Source organism: Scyliorhinus torazame, chromosome 10 (genome assembly GCF_047496885.1).
Source record: "Scyliorhinus torazame isolate Kashiwa2021f chromosome 10, sScyTor2.1, whole genome shotgun sequence".
NCBI lineage: Eukaryota > Metazoa > Chordata > Chondrichthyes > Carcharhiniformes > Scyliorhinidae > Scyliorhinus > Scyliorhinus torazame.
Genome location: NC_092716.1, coordinates 2983153 through 2996287, shown reverse-complemented (window position 1 = coordinate 2996287; position 13135 = coordinate 2983153). Strand labels below are relative to the sequence as shown.

General features: G+C 53.0%; 1 protein-coding gene across 2 annotated transcripts in view; it reads left to right on the top strand.

Annotated features, from left to right (window-relative positions):
* The window catches only part of rhpn2 (rhophilin, Rho GTPase binding protein 2), a 75879-nt gene that overhangs the window by 18721 nt on the left and 44023 nt on the right, over positions 1-13135 (top strand). The window contains exon 2 of one of the 2 annotated variants that reach the window (XM_072517751.1): positions 6220-6335. The exons of the other annotated variant lie outside the window; for it this stretch is intronic. Within the exon in view, the coding sequence (XP_072373852.1) occupies positions 6220-6335 (116 nt within the window). The remainder of the gene's footprint in view (positions 1-6219; positions 6336-13135) is intronic. 2 annotated transcript variants of the gene reach the window in all.

Below are 13135 nucleotides of genomic sequence, written 5' to 3'. Positions count from 1 at the left end.
TGAAATTCTCCTACCCGCCCCGCCACATTTCTGCGCTGACCGGCCGGCGGGAGTCTCCGTAACGCCGGCCGGTCAATGGGATTTCCCATTGTGGGGCAGCCCCACGCCGTCGGGAAACCCCCGGGCGCCGGCAGAACGGAGACTCCTGCCGGCGGAGAATGACGCCCCTGGTCTCAGATATGTTCCAATTTGCTTCTGCACTCTGTGCGAATGTCAGAGAGCACTTTTAAACCAGTTGAGGAACTATTGGTGATTATCTGGGTGGCAGAATGGCTGTTATCAGGATGGTATTTCTGCTTTGAATTCCAAAAATGGTACACCACGGAGTGATCTGTACCACAGTCAGTGCTGTGGTGTGTGTGTGTACACCAGGGAGTGATCTGTATCACAGTCAGTGCTGTGGTGTGTGTGTGTGTGTGTGAGTGTGTACACCAGGGAGTGATCTGTATCACAGTCAATGCTGTGTGTGTGTGTATGTACACCAGAGAGTGATCTGTATCACAGTCAGTGCTGTGGTGTGTGTATGTGTGTGTACACCAGGGAGTGAGCTGTACCACAGTCAGTGCTGTGGTGTGTGTGTGTGTGTACACCAGGGAGTGATCTGTATCACAGTCAGTGCTGTGGTGTGTGTGTGTGTACACCAGGGAGTGATCTGTATCACAGTCAATGCTGTGGTGTGTGTGTGTGTGTACACCAGAGAGTGATCTGTATCACAGTCAGTGCTGTGGTGTGTGTGTACACCAGGGAGTGATCTGTATCAAAGTCAGTGCTGTGGTGTGTGTGTGTACACCAGGGATTGAGCTGTACCACAGTCAGTGCTGTGGTGTGTGTGTGTGTACACCAGGGAGTGAGCTGTACCACAGTCAGTGCTGTGGTGTGTGTGTGTGTGTACACCAGGGAGTGATCTGTATCACAGTCAGTGCTGTGCTGTGTGTGTGTGTGTGTGAGTGTGTACACCAGGGAGTGATCTGTATCACAGTCAATGCTGTGGTGTGTGTGTGTGTGTACACCAGAGTGATCTGTATCACAGTCAGTGCTGTGGTGTGTGTGTACACCAGGGAGTGATCTGTATCAAAGTCAGTGCTGTGGTGTGTGTGTGTACACCAGGGAGTGATCTGTACCACAGTCAGTGCTGTGGTGTGTGTGTGTGTGTACACCAGGGAGTGAGCTGTACCACAGTCAGTGCTGTGGTGTGTGTGTGTACACCAGGGATTGAGCTGTACCACAGTCAGTGCTGTGGTGTGTGTGTGTGTACACCAGGGAGTGATCTGTATCACAGTCAGTGCTGTGGTGTGTGTGTGTGTGTACACCAGGGAGTGATCTGTACCACAGTCAGTGCTGTGGTGTGTGTGTGTACACCAGGGAGTGATCTGTATCACAGTCAGTGCTGTGGTGTGTGTGTGTACACCAGGGAGTGAGCTGTACCACAGTCAGTGCTGTGGTGTGTGTGTGTACACCAGGGAGTGATCTGTATCACAGTCAGTGCTGTGGTGTGTGTGTGTGTGTGTGTGTGTGTACACCAGGGAGTGATCTGTATCACAGTCAGTGCTGTGGTGTGTGTGTGTACACCAGGGAGTGAGCTGTACCACAGTCAGTGCTGTGGTGTGTGTGTGTACACCAGGGAGTGAGCTGTACCACAGTCAGTGCTGTGGTGTGTGTGTGTGTGTACACCAGGGAGTGAGCTGTATCACAGTCAGTGCTGTGGTGTGTGTGTGTACACCAGGGAGTGAGCTGTATCACAGTCACTGCTGTGGTGTGTGTGTGTGTGTACACCAGGGAGTGAGCTGTATCACAGTCAGTGCTGTGGTGTGAGTGTGTGTGTGTACACCACGGAGTGATCTGTATCACAGTCAGTGCTGTGGTGTGTGTGTGTGTGTGTGTACACCAGAGAGTGAGCTGTATCACAGTCAGTGCTGTGGTGTGTGTGTGTGTGTGTGTGTGTGTGTGTACACCAGGGAGTGATCTGTACCACAGTCAGTGCTGTGGTGTGTGTGTGTGTGTACACCAGAGAGTGATCTGTACCACAGTCAGTGCTGTGGTGTGTGTGTGTACACCACGGAGTGAGCTGTACCACAGTCAGTGCTGTGGTGTGGGTGTGTACACCAGGGAGTGATCTGTATCACAGTCAGTGCTGTGGTGTGTGTGTGTGTGTGTGTGTACACACCAGGGAGTGATCTGTATCACAGTCAGTGCTGTGGTGTGTGTGTGTACACCAGGGAGTGATCTGTATCACAGTCAATGCTGTGGTGTGTGTGTGTGTGTACACCAGGGAGTGAGCTGTACCACAGTCAGTGCTGTGGTGTGTGTGTGTGTGTACACCAGAGAGTGATCTGTACCACAGTCAGTGCTGTGGTGTGTGTGTGTGTACACCAGGGAGTGAGCTGTATCACAGTCAGTGCTGTGCTGTAGTGTGTGTGTGTACACCAGGGAGTGAGCTGTATCACAGTCAGTGCTGTGTGTGTGTGTGTGTGTGTGTGTGTACACACCAGGGAGTGATCTGTATCACAGTCAATGCTGTGGTGTGTGTGTGTGTGTACACCAGGGAGTGAGCTGTACCACAGTCAGTGCTGTGGTGTGTGTGTGTGTGTACACCAGAGAGTGATCTGTACCACAGTCAGTGCTGTGTGTGTGTGTACACCAGGGAGTGATCTGTATCACAGTCAGCGCTGTGGTGTGTGTGTGTGTGTGTGTGTGTGTGTGTACACACCAGGGAGTGATCTGTATCACAGTCAGTGCTGTGGTGTGTGTGTGTACACCACGGAGTGAGCTGTACCACAGTCAGTGCTGTGGTGTGGGTGTGTACACCAGGGAGTGATCTGTATCACAGTCAGTGCTGTGGTGTGTGTGTGTGTGTGTGTGTACACACCAGGGAGTGATCTGTATCACAGTCAGTGCTGTGGTGTGTGTGTGTACACCAGGGAGTGATCTGTATCACAGTCAATGCTGTGGTGTGTGTGTGTGTGTGTACACCAGGGAGTGAGCTGTACCACAGTCAGTGCTGTGGTGTGTGTGTGTGTGTGTACACCAGAGAGTGATCTGTACCACAGTCAGTGCTGTGGTGTGTGTGTGTGTGTACACCAGAGAGTGATCTGTACCACAGTCAGTGCTGTGGTGTGTGTGTGTGTGCGTGTGTGTACACCAGGGAGTGAGCTGTATCACAGTCAGTGCTGTGGTGTGTGTGTGTGTGTACACCAGGGAGTGAGCTGTATCACAGTCAGTGCTGTGGTGTGTGTGTGTGTGTACACCAGGGAGCGATCTGTACCACAGTCAGTGCTGTGGTGTGTGTGTGTGTACACCAGAGAGTGAGCTGTACCACAGTCAGTGCTGTGGTGTGTGTGTACACCAGAGAGTGAGCTGTATCACAGTCAGTGGTGTGTGTGCGTGTGTGTGTGCGTGTGTGTGTGTGTGTGCGTGTGCGTGCGTGTGTGTGCGTGTGCGTGCGTGTGTGTGCGTGTGTGTGCGTGTGCGTGTGTGTGTGTGTGTGTACACACCAGTGAGTGATCTGCATCACAGTCAAATCCCCCTGAGGGTAACTATGTTCTGATTGAGTCTTCCGCTGACAGCAGTGCCGCGCTCCGGATTGGTCTGTCTTGTGATGGACCACAGTTTGGAGCGCAGATTCTCAGATTAACTGGCTCCATGAGCTGAGAGGTGGATGGAGAGATCAGGGGCAGAATGTTCCCCAAACGGCGCGATGTCCGCTGACCGGCGCCCAAAACGGCGCCAATCAGACGGGCATCGCGCTGGCGGAAGCGGCCTTTGTTGCCCCGCCAGCTGGCGCGGAAATGACATATCGGGGCGGCGCATGCGCGGGAACGTCAGCGGCCGCTGGCAGTTTCCCACGCATGCGCAGTGGGGAGAGTCTCTTCCGCCTCCGCCATGGTGGAGACCGTTGCGGAGGCGGAAGGGAAAGAGTGCCCCCACGGCACAGGCCCGCCCACGGATCGGTGGGCCCCGATCGCGGGCCAGGCCACCGTGGGGGCACCCCCCGGGGCCAGATCACCCCGCACCCCCCCCAGGACCCCGGAGCCCGCCCACGCCGCCTTGTCCCGCCAGTAAATAGGTACTTTAATTTACGCCGGCGGGACAGGCAATCTATCGGCGGTACTTCGGCCCATCCGGGCTGGAGAATCCAGCGGGGGGGGGCCCGCGAACCGGCGTGGCCCGATTCCCGCCCCTGCCGAATATCCGGTACCGGAGACTTCGGCAACCGGCAGGGGCGGGATTCACGGCAGCCAACGGCCATTCTCCAACCCGCTGGGGGGTCGGAGAATGACGCCCCAGGTCCTGAACCATTTCTGGGGCTTCTATCATCGAGAGTAATGAGTTCCTTACAGTGAGGCCTGCACTTTGCTCACAGATTTTCTCTGAAATCTTTCCCCTGCCAGATGAACCTCTCCGTGGCCTGCTCTCGGTGATCCTGGTCTCTTTTCGGGTAGATGTGTCGGTCGGGTAGATGTGTCGATGTTCAGCCATGTCACTCGTGGCTGTCTTGTGCGGTTCAGCGACCAGCTGCAAGTCTTCTGTTAATCTGGTGAACATGGTCCTGGCATTGCAGCTTTGCTAATTGAAGAGTTGACACGTTTTCTTTTAATTGGTTTTCCGTGTGTGATGCATTCTGTCTCCTTGTTGATCAGAGACTCTAAGCTTCAAGCACTGTTGCAGCAGATGGACTGTGGTGGGTGGGTCAGCACCTCACCAGTCGGGGTCTGTCTGGCTTGAACTGGGCGGTGGCTGGCCAGTGGGGCATGGTGATCCCACACCCATCAGAGACAGCCTTCTCTGTGCCAATCGAGTTGGACTTTTCACTCGTAGCTGCTGTTTCCTGAGCTGTGTTAACTCTCTGTAATGAGGAGGGTCTGGGTGAAAAGGGTTTTCCTCACATCTCCTTTAAACCTCCTGCCTATTCCCTTAAATCTGTGCCCCCTGGTGATTGACCCGCCCACTAAGGGGAATGTTACCTTCCTATCCACCCTATCTGTATCTCATAATTTTATCATAATCTTTATTGTCACAAGTAGGCTTACATTAACACTGCAATGAAGTTACTGTGAAAAGCCCCTAGTCGCCACACTCCGGCACCTGTTCGGGTACACCGAGGGAGAATTCAGAATGTCCAATTCACCTAACAGCACGTCTTTCGGGACTTGTGGGAGGAAACCCACGCAGACACTGGGAGAACGTGCAGACTCCCCAGACAGTGGCCCAAGCCGGGAATCGAACCCGGGACCCTGGTGCTGTGAAGCAACGGTGCTAACCACTGTGCTACCGAGAGACACTGACCATAAAGTTTCTGTCTTAGACTCTGGGTTGGACCCAGCCGGTTGGAGAATTGCAAACGATATGCCCTTGTTTAAAAACGGTGTAAAGCTAAACCCAGCGGCTACATGCCAGTCAGTTTCACGTTGGTGGTGCAGAAAGTTCCAGAAACAATAATCCGGGACAGGGTTAATAGTTACATGGAAAGCCAGCGTGGATTTGTTCCGGGAAAATCACGTTTAACTAACTTGCTGGAGTTTTTTTGAAGAGGTAACAGAGAGGGTTGATGAAGGTGATGCAGAACTGGAGTAATCCCGTTTGGGAGAAAGAAATGAAGAGACAATATAAAATAGGGATATAACTGTAAAAGGGGAGCAGAGGGTGTATCAGTGCCAAAGTCATTGAAGGTGGCAGGACAGGAGGAGTGAGCAGTTACTAAAGCTCACAGCATCCTGGGCTTTATTCACAGAACACATCACATGTTGCACACACCGAATGATAACTTATCCAGCCATTATTATATTGGGGTGTTGATGGTGCTTCAGTGCCTCTGATATACCCCGGCAGGTCCTGAGACTATGAAAGGTACTTTTAAAAATGAATCTTTCTTGCCTCTTGGAGCCAGTACAGATGCAACTAGCTGAGTGGCCCACTGCTGATTTTATCGGGTGCGCTCTCTAATTTGTTTTGCCACTCACTTGAGCTCTTTACTCTCCTGGGCTGAAAGTTTGTATTTTAGGTTCTAAAATGGTTGAACTGACTTTGCCTTTTCAGACACAGGTCAGTGTGTCCTGCCCCGTGAGGATAGAGCCTCTCACTCTATCACTAATCTGTGTGTGTAACTGTGAGCTCCTCGGGGAGGGAGAGCGGTTCACCAGCCTTGCCCATTGAGATCCGTCTCTCCATCTCCTCTCCTCAACCTCTTTTCCCTCCTCCCTCACAGCCTTGTTTTATTTTCAGGGTTGTAACCCATACGCACAGACTGGTCGCAGCAAGTTGCAGAGCCAGAGAGTGAGCCTCAACCAGCAGATTATAAAAGCGATGCGACTACGAGCTGGAGCAGAGAATCTACTGCGGTAAGTCGTGTCTGTGAATAAACCCTCGCTCCCCTCTCTCGGTGACCTCCACCCTTTTCAATGCCCCCCTCTCTCTCGGTGACCTCCACCCGTCCCCTTCTCGATGCCCCCCTCTGTCTCGGTGACCACCCACACACACCCCCCTCGTGCTCTCTCTCGCTCCTGTGCGCACTCTGTTGAGGTAGTTTAGCACAGGGCTAAATCGCTGGCTTTGAAAGCAGACCAAGGCAGGCCAGCAGCACGGTTCAATTCCCGTAACAGCCTCCCCGAACAGGTGCCGGAATGTGGCGACTAGGGGCTTTTCACAGTAACTTCATTTGAAGCCTACTTGTGACAATAAGCGATTTTCATTTTCTCTCTCTCTCTCTCTCTCTGTCTCTCTCTCACTCTGGACAGGATGTAAGTTTCTGCGCTGGATCTACTGGCCATGCTGTGCCCGATGAGCGGTGCGGCACAACGCGACCGGTAAATGCCAGGAGATCCCACTTTCGGGATCTACCCAACTCGCCACGCAGGATCCCTTTCTGGAAAATCTGTATATCAGAGTGACACAGCTAGTCTCTAATATGTGTTCCCGAGGCATTGGGATCTAACCATTTTGCCGGGAGACCTCTGGCGACCCCGTTCAGTGCTGCTCTGCACAAAGGGGGACGATATGGAACGGCACTCATGGGGATCTCCCAGGGGATGGGAGACCCCAGCTGCATGCACTCTGGATAGGGTGATGCCCTGGCAGTGCCACCTGGGTGCCAAGTTGCCAAGCCGGCATTTAAAAAAAAATTTTTTTGCAAGGGTGATCGGGATGGGTGGGTGCACTCGGAGCGCCGGGAAACATCCAGCTAATCTCGCGCTACAGGACTCTGTCTCCATTCGGGTAGATCACGCCCTTTAAGTGTCATTTGTGGTGGGTTTTGCTGGGAGTTTCTGGCAAGTTCCCCACCACAATCTAACCACACTCATTCATTTTGGGGGGCCCAGGGAGTTTTCCGCCGGTTCAGCCACATTTAAAATTATTTCCATCGCTGGGAAGCTGAACTCACGGGCCAGACCGCTTCTTCCCAGATCGGGCCACCATTTTGAAAGAGTGCTCGGATCGCTAAGTGGGTTTGAGAGTCCTCCACATTCCCCACTCACTGGCAATATCAATCCCCACACACATGGGCATTACCCTATTTCCCCCCCCCCCCCCCCACCACCACCACCAAGTGAGGACATCCCATTCTTCAGATCCCCTCCCAATCTCCCAGAGACCCCTACATACCTGCTCTGCCCCACCCCCCACCCTTCATACCCTCCCACACCTGGTCGCTGCCGGCGGGAACATCGCGGGAACGCTGGGGGGTCGACCTGTGGGAGGGGGAGGGGGGTTCCTGCACCAGGTGTGGGGGGCCTCAAATGGGGTCTGGCCCACGATCGGTGCCCACCGATCGGCGGGCCGGCCTCTCTGAGGGAGGACCTCCTTTCCTCCGCTGCCCCGCAAGATCCATCCCACATCTTCTTGCGGGGCGGCCTCGGGGAGGACGGCAACCACGCATGCGCGGGTGACGGCAGTTACGCGGCGCCGCTTTTACGTGGCGCCAAGGCCCGGCGCGCGTAAATCACGCGACGCCGCTCCTAGCCCCCCGGGGGCGGGAGAATAGGGGGCTGGGAGCGGGCTCCAACGCCGGAGTGAAACACTCCGGTTTTCACTCCGGCGTCGGCACTTGGACTCCCGATGGGAGCATTGCACCCCCTGTCTCTCTCTCTCTCTTTCTCTCTCTCACTCTCTCTCTACCTCTGTGTGTCTCTCTCTCTCTCTGTGTGCTCCAATACTTTGAGTTCTGTCTGACTCAGTGAGTGCCGATCCCAGTCCATGGTATCTGTCCAGTGATGTTCTGTACTTTTCAATTCAAAGAGGTGCAGAGTTTGTGCTGACAGAGAGAACACTCGGTTCTCAAGCTGCTCACACTCTGTCCCATTGTTCAGCTTGAAACCAGGCAGCCAATGTTCCCACTACCTCAGTCCCTGGCTGAACTCTGCCAACCAGCAGGCGGAAAGGAGCAAATGGCAGCCTTTAAATCTCAGGATACTGTCGCTCAAAGATACTCTCCAAGGGAGAGTGGGGCTCCCACAATGAGCTCCCTGCATTACAGTTCTTTTCTCCTTCCCTGTCTGGCTTTAGGGATGGGCTCTCATTGGCTACAGTTCCACAGGGAACTTTCCCCACACCTATCCCTTGTTATAGAAACACATTTCAATATTTCTTGGTTATTCCCAACGCCCTGCAAAATAGTCCATCCTCTGTAACCCTTTGAGTGTAAAAGATTAAGTTGGATTTAAAGCTTTTGCTGCAGTCAGCTATTTCTCAGGGTGGAAGCTCTGTGAATGCTGAAAATCTAAAATAAGAAACCAACATGCCAGATGTGATTCTTCTTTGGAAACGATCTTCTTTTCCCACTGAGCTGTCTGCGTCGGAGTCCCGCTCACTGAGAGCCGGGGTTCCTGCTCCTGATCACTGCCAAGTGATCCCTGGGTTAGAGAGAGAGAGAGGAAATCAGCCAGGGTTCCTGCTCCTGATCACTGTCCAGTCATCACTGGGTTAGAGAGAGAGGGGAAATCAGCCAGGGTTCCTGCTCCTGATCACTGTCCAGTCATCCCTGGGTTAGAGAGGGAGGGGAAATCAGCCAGGGTTCCTGCTCCTGATCACTGTCCAGTGACCTCTGGGTTAGAGAGGGAGGGGAAATCAGCCAGGGTTCCTGCTCCTGATCACTGTCCAGTGACCTCTGGGTTAGAGAGAGAGAGGGGAAATCAGCCAGTGTTCCTGCTCCTGATCACTGTCCAGTGATCTCTGGGTTAGAGAGAGAGAGGGGAAATCAGCCAGGGTTCCTGCTCCTGATCACTGCCAAGTGATCCCTGGGTTCGAGAGAGAGAGAGGGGAAATCAGCCAGGGTTCCTGCTCCTGATCACTGTCCAGTGACCTCTGGGTTAGAGAGGGAGGGGAAATCAGCCAGGGTTCCTGCTCCTGATCACTGTCCAGTGACCTCTGGGTTAGAGAGAGAGAGGGGAAATCAGCCAGGGTTCCTGCTCCTGATCACTGTCCAGTGATCCCTGGGTTAGAGAGAGAGAGGGGAAATCAGCCAGGGTTCCTGCTCCTGATCACTGCCAAGTGATCCCTGGGTTCGAGAGAGAGAGAGGGGAAATCAGCCAGGGTTCCTGCTCCTGATCACTGTCCAGTGATCCCTGGGTTAGAGAGAGAGAGAGGGGAAATCAGCCAGGGTTCCTGTTCCTGATCACTGTCCAGTGATCCCTGGGTTAGAGAGAGAGAGGGGAAATCAGCCAGGGTTCCTGTTCCTGATCACTGTCCAGTGATCCCTGGGTTAGAGAGAGAGAGGGGAAATCAGCCAGGGTTCCTGTTCCTGATCACTGTCCAGTGATCCCTGCTGATGGATTTTAGGTGCGATGCCCGATAGATTATCGTAGAATTTACAGTGCCGAAGGAGGCCATTCGGCCCATCGAGTCTGCACCGGCTCTTGGAAAGAGCACCCTACCCAAGGTCAACACCTCCACCCTATCCCCATAACCCAGTAACCCCCCCCCCCCAACACCCAGTAACCCCACCCAACACTAAGGGCAATTTAAGACACTAAGGGCAATTTATCAAGGCCAATCCATCTACCCTGCACATCTTTGGACTGTGGGAGGAAACCGGAGCACCCGGAGGAAACCCACGCAGACACGGGGAGAACGTGCAGACTCCGCACAGACAGTGACCCAAGCCGGAATCGAACCTGGGACCCTGGAGCTGTGAAGCAATTGTGCTATCCACAAGGCTACCGTGCTGCCCACAAAGATGAAGTGGAGATGCCGGCGTGGACTGGGGTGAGCACAGTACGAAGTCTTACAACACCAGGTTAAAGTCCAACAGGTTTGTTTCGATGTCACTAGCTTTCGGAGCGCTGCTCCTTCCTCAGGTGAAGGAAGGAGCTGTGGAAGGAGTTCCTTCACCTGAGGAAGGAGCAGCGCTCCGAAAGCTAGTGACATCGAAACAAACCTGTTGGACTTTAACCTGGTGTTGTAAGACTTCGTACTGCACAAAGATGAAGGAAGGCCTTTTGTAAACTTCCAGACATGGGCTAGTGCCAATGATCTGCTGACTTGTTAGACTCTGGAGTTGTGTATGTTTGATATTGAACTGGCTGCTCTGATTTAGCCATGTGGCGTTTTGATCTGGGAGGGGCTGTGTGTGCGTCACACAGACTCGCTAATATTGATTCTCCTTTCTAATCATGATGTCCTTTGTAGTTTAATTACCAATCCTCTCTTTCCATTTCCCCTCTAGTGGAGTAGATTTTGGGGGTGTTTGCAGCTCCTGAACGCTCTGTGATTCTCCCAGGCACAGTCCACCTTTAAAGAACTATTAAGCAGCTCACAGCTCATATACATTCCTTCAAGGTGCCAAACCCCAAAACAACCAGTCAAACGTGGCTGACAAAGGAAATTAAGGATTGTATATGATTAAAATAAAAGAGGGTTTGTAAAGTTGCCAAAAACAAACCTCAGGAAACTGAGGGTTGGGAGGTTTTTGGAATGTCGCAAAGGCAGGCCAAGAAACTGATAAAGAGAGAATATAGTGTGAATATAAACACCAAAAAACATAGAAAGAGTCTGTAAAAGCTTCTACAGATATGCAAAAAGGAAATGTTTGGCTCAGACCAATGTGGGTCTATCACAGGCCGAGTTAGGATAATTCACATTGGGGAACAGAGAAATGGCAGAGAATCTACATCAAGGGCGAAATTCTCCCGAAACGGCGCGATGTCCGCCGACTGGCGCCCAAAACGGCGCCAATCAGACGGGCATCGCGCCGCCCCAAAGGTGCGGGATGCTCCGCATCTTTGGGAGCCGAGCCCCAACATTGAGGGGCTAGGCCGACGCCGGAGGAATTTCTGCCCCGCCAGCTGGCGGAAACGGCCTTTGTTGCCCCGCCAGCTGGCGCGGAAATGACATCTCCGGGTGGCGCATGCGCGGGAGCGTCAGCGGCCGCTGACAGTTTCCCACGCATGCGCAGTGGAGGGAGTCTCTTCCACCTCCGCCATGGTGGAGACCGTGGCGGAGGCGGAAGGGAAAGAGTGCCCCCACGGTACAGGCCCGCCCACTGATCGGTGGGCCCCGATCGTGGGCCAGGCCATCGTGGGGGCACCTCCCGGGGTCAGATCGCCCCGCGCCCTCCCCAGCACCCCGGAGCCCGCCCACGCCACCTTGTCCCGCCGGTAAGGTAGGTGATTTAATTTACGCCGGCGGGACAGGCAATTTATCGGCGGGACTTCGGCCCATTCGGGCCGGAGAATCGAGCGGGGGGGCCCGCCAACCGGCGCAGCGCGATTCCCGCCCCCGCCGAATATCCGGTGCCGGAGACTTCGGCAACCGGCGGGGGCGGGATTCACGCCAGCCCCCGGCGATTCTCCGACCCGGCGGGGGGTCGGAGAATGTCGCCCCATTACTTTGAGTCTATAGATATGTCAGGAATAAAAGAATGACTAGGGTAAGAGTAGGGCCAGTCAAGGACAGTAGTGGGAAGTTGTGCTTGGTGTCCGAGGAGATAGGAGAGGTGCTAAATGAATATTTTTCGTCAGTATTCACACAGGAAAAAGACAATGTTGTCGAGGAGACTACTGAGATTCAGGCAGACTAGAAGGGCTTGAGGTTCATGAGGAGATGTTAGCAATTCTGGAAAATGTGAAAATAGATAAGTCACCTGGGCCGGATGGGATTTATCCTAGGATTCTCTGGGAAGCTAGTGAGGAGATTGCTGAGCCTTTGGCCTTGATCTTTAAGTCATCTTTGTCTACAGGAATAGTGCCAGAAGACTGGAGGATAGCAAATGTTGTCCCCTTGTTCAAGAAGTGAGTAGAGATAACCCAGGTAACTATAGACCAGTGAGCCTTACTTCTGTTGTGGGAAAAATCTTGGAAAGGTTTATAAGAGATAGGATGTATAATCATCTGGAAAGGAATAATTTGATTAGCGATAGTCAACACGGTTTTGTGAAGGGTAGGTCGTGCCTCACAAATCTTATAGAGTTCTTTGAGAAGGTGACCAAACAGGTGGATGAGGGTAAAGCAGTTGATGTGGTGTATATGGATTTCAGTAAAGCGTTCCCCATGGTAGGCTACTGTAGAAAATACAGAGGCATGGGATTCAGGGTCATTTAGCAGTTTGGATCAGAAATTGGCTAGCTGGAAGAAGACAAAGGGTGGTGGTTGATGGGAAATGTTCAGACTGGAGTCCAGTTACTAGTGGTGTACCACAAGGATCTGTTTTGGGGCCACTGCTGTTTGTCATTTTTATAAATGACCTGGAGGAGAGCGTAGAAGGATGGGTGAATAAATTTGCAGATGACACTAAAGTCGGTGGAGTTGTGGACAGTGCGGAAGGATGTTACAAGTTACAGAGGGACATAGATAAGCTGCAGCGCTGGGCTGAGAGGTGGCAAATGGAGTTTAATGCAGAAAAGTGTGAGGTGATTCATTTTGGAAGGAATAACAGAAAGACTGAGTACTGGGCTAATGGTAAGATTCTTGGCAGTGTGGATGAGCAGAGAGATCTCGGTGTCCATATACATAGATCCCTGAAAGTTGCCACCCAGGTTGAGAGGGTTGTTAAGAAGGCGTACGGTGTGTTAGCTTTTATTGGTAGAGGGATTGAGTTTCGGAGCCATGAGGTCATGTTGCAGCTATACAACACTCTGGTGCGGCCGCATTTGGAGTATTGCGTGCAATTCTGGTCGCCGCATTATAGGAAGGATGTGGAAGCATTGGAA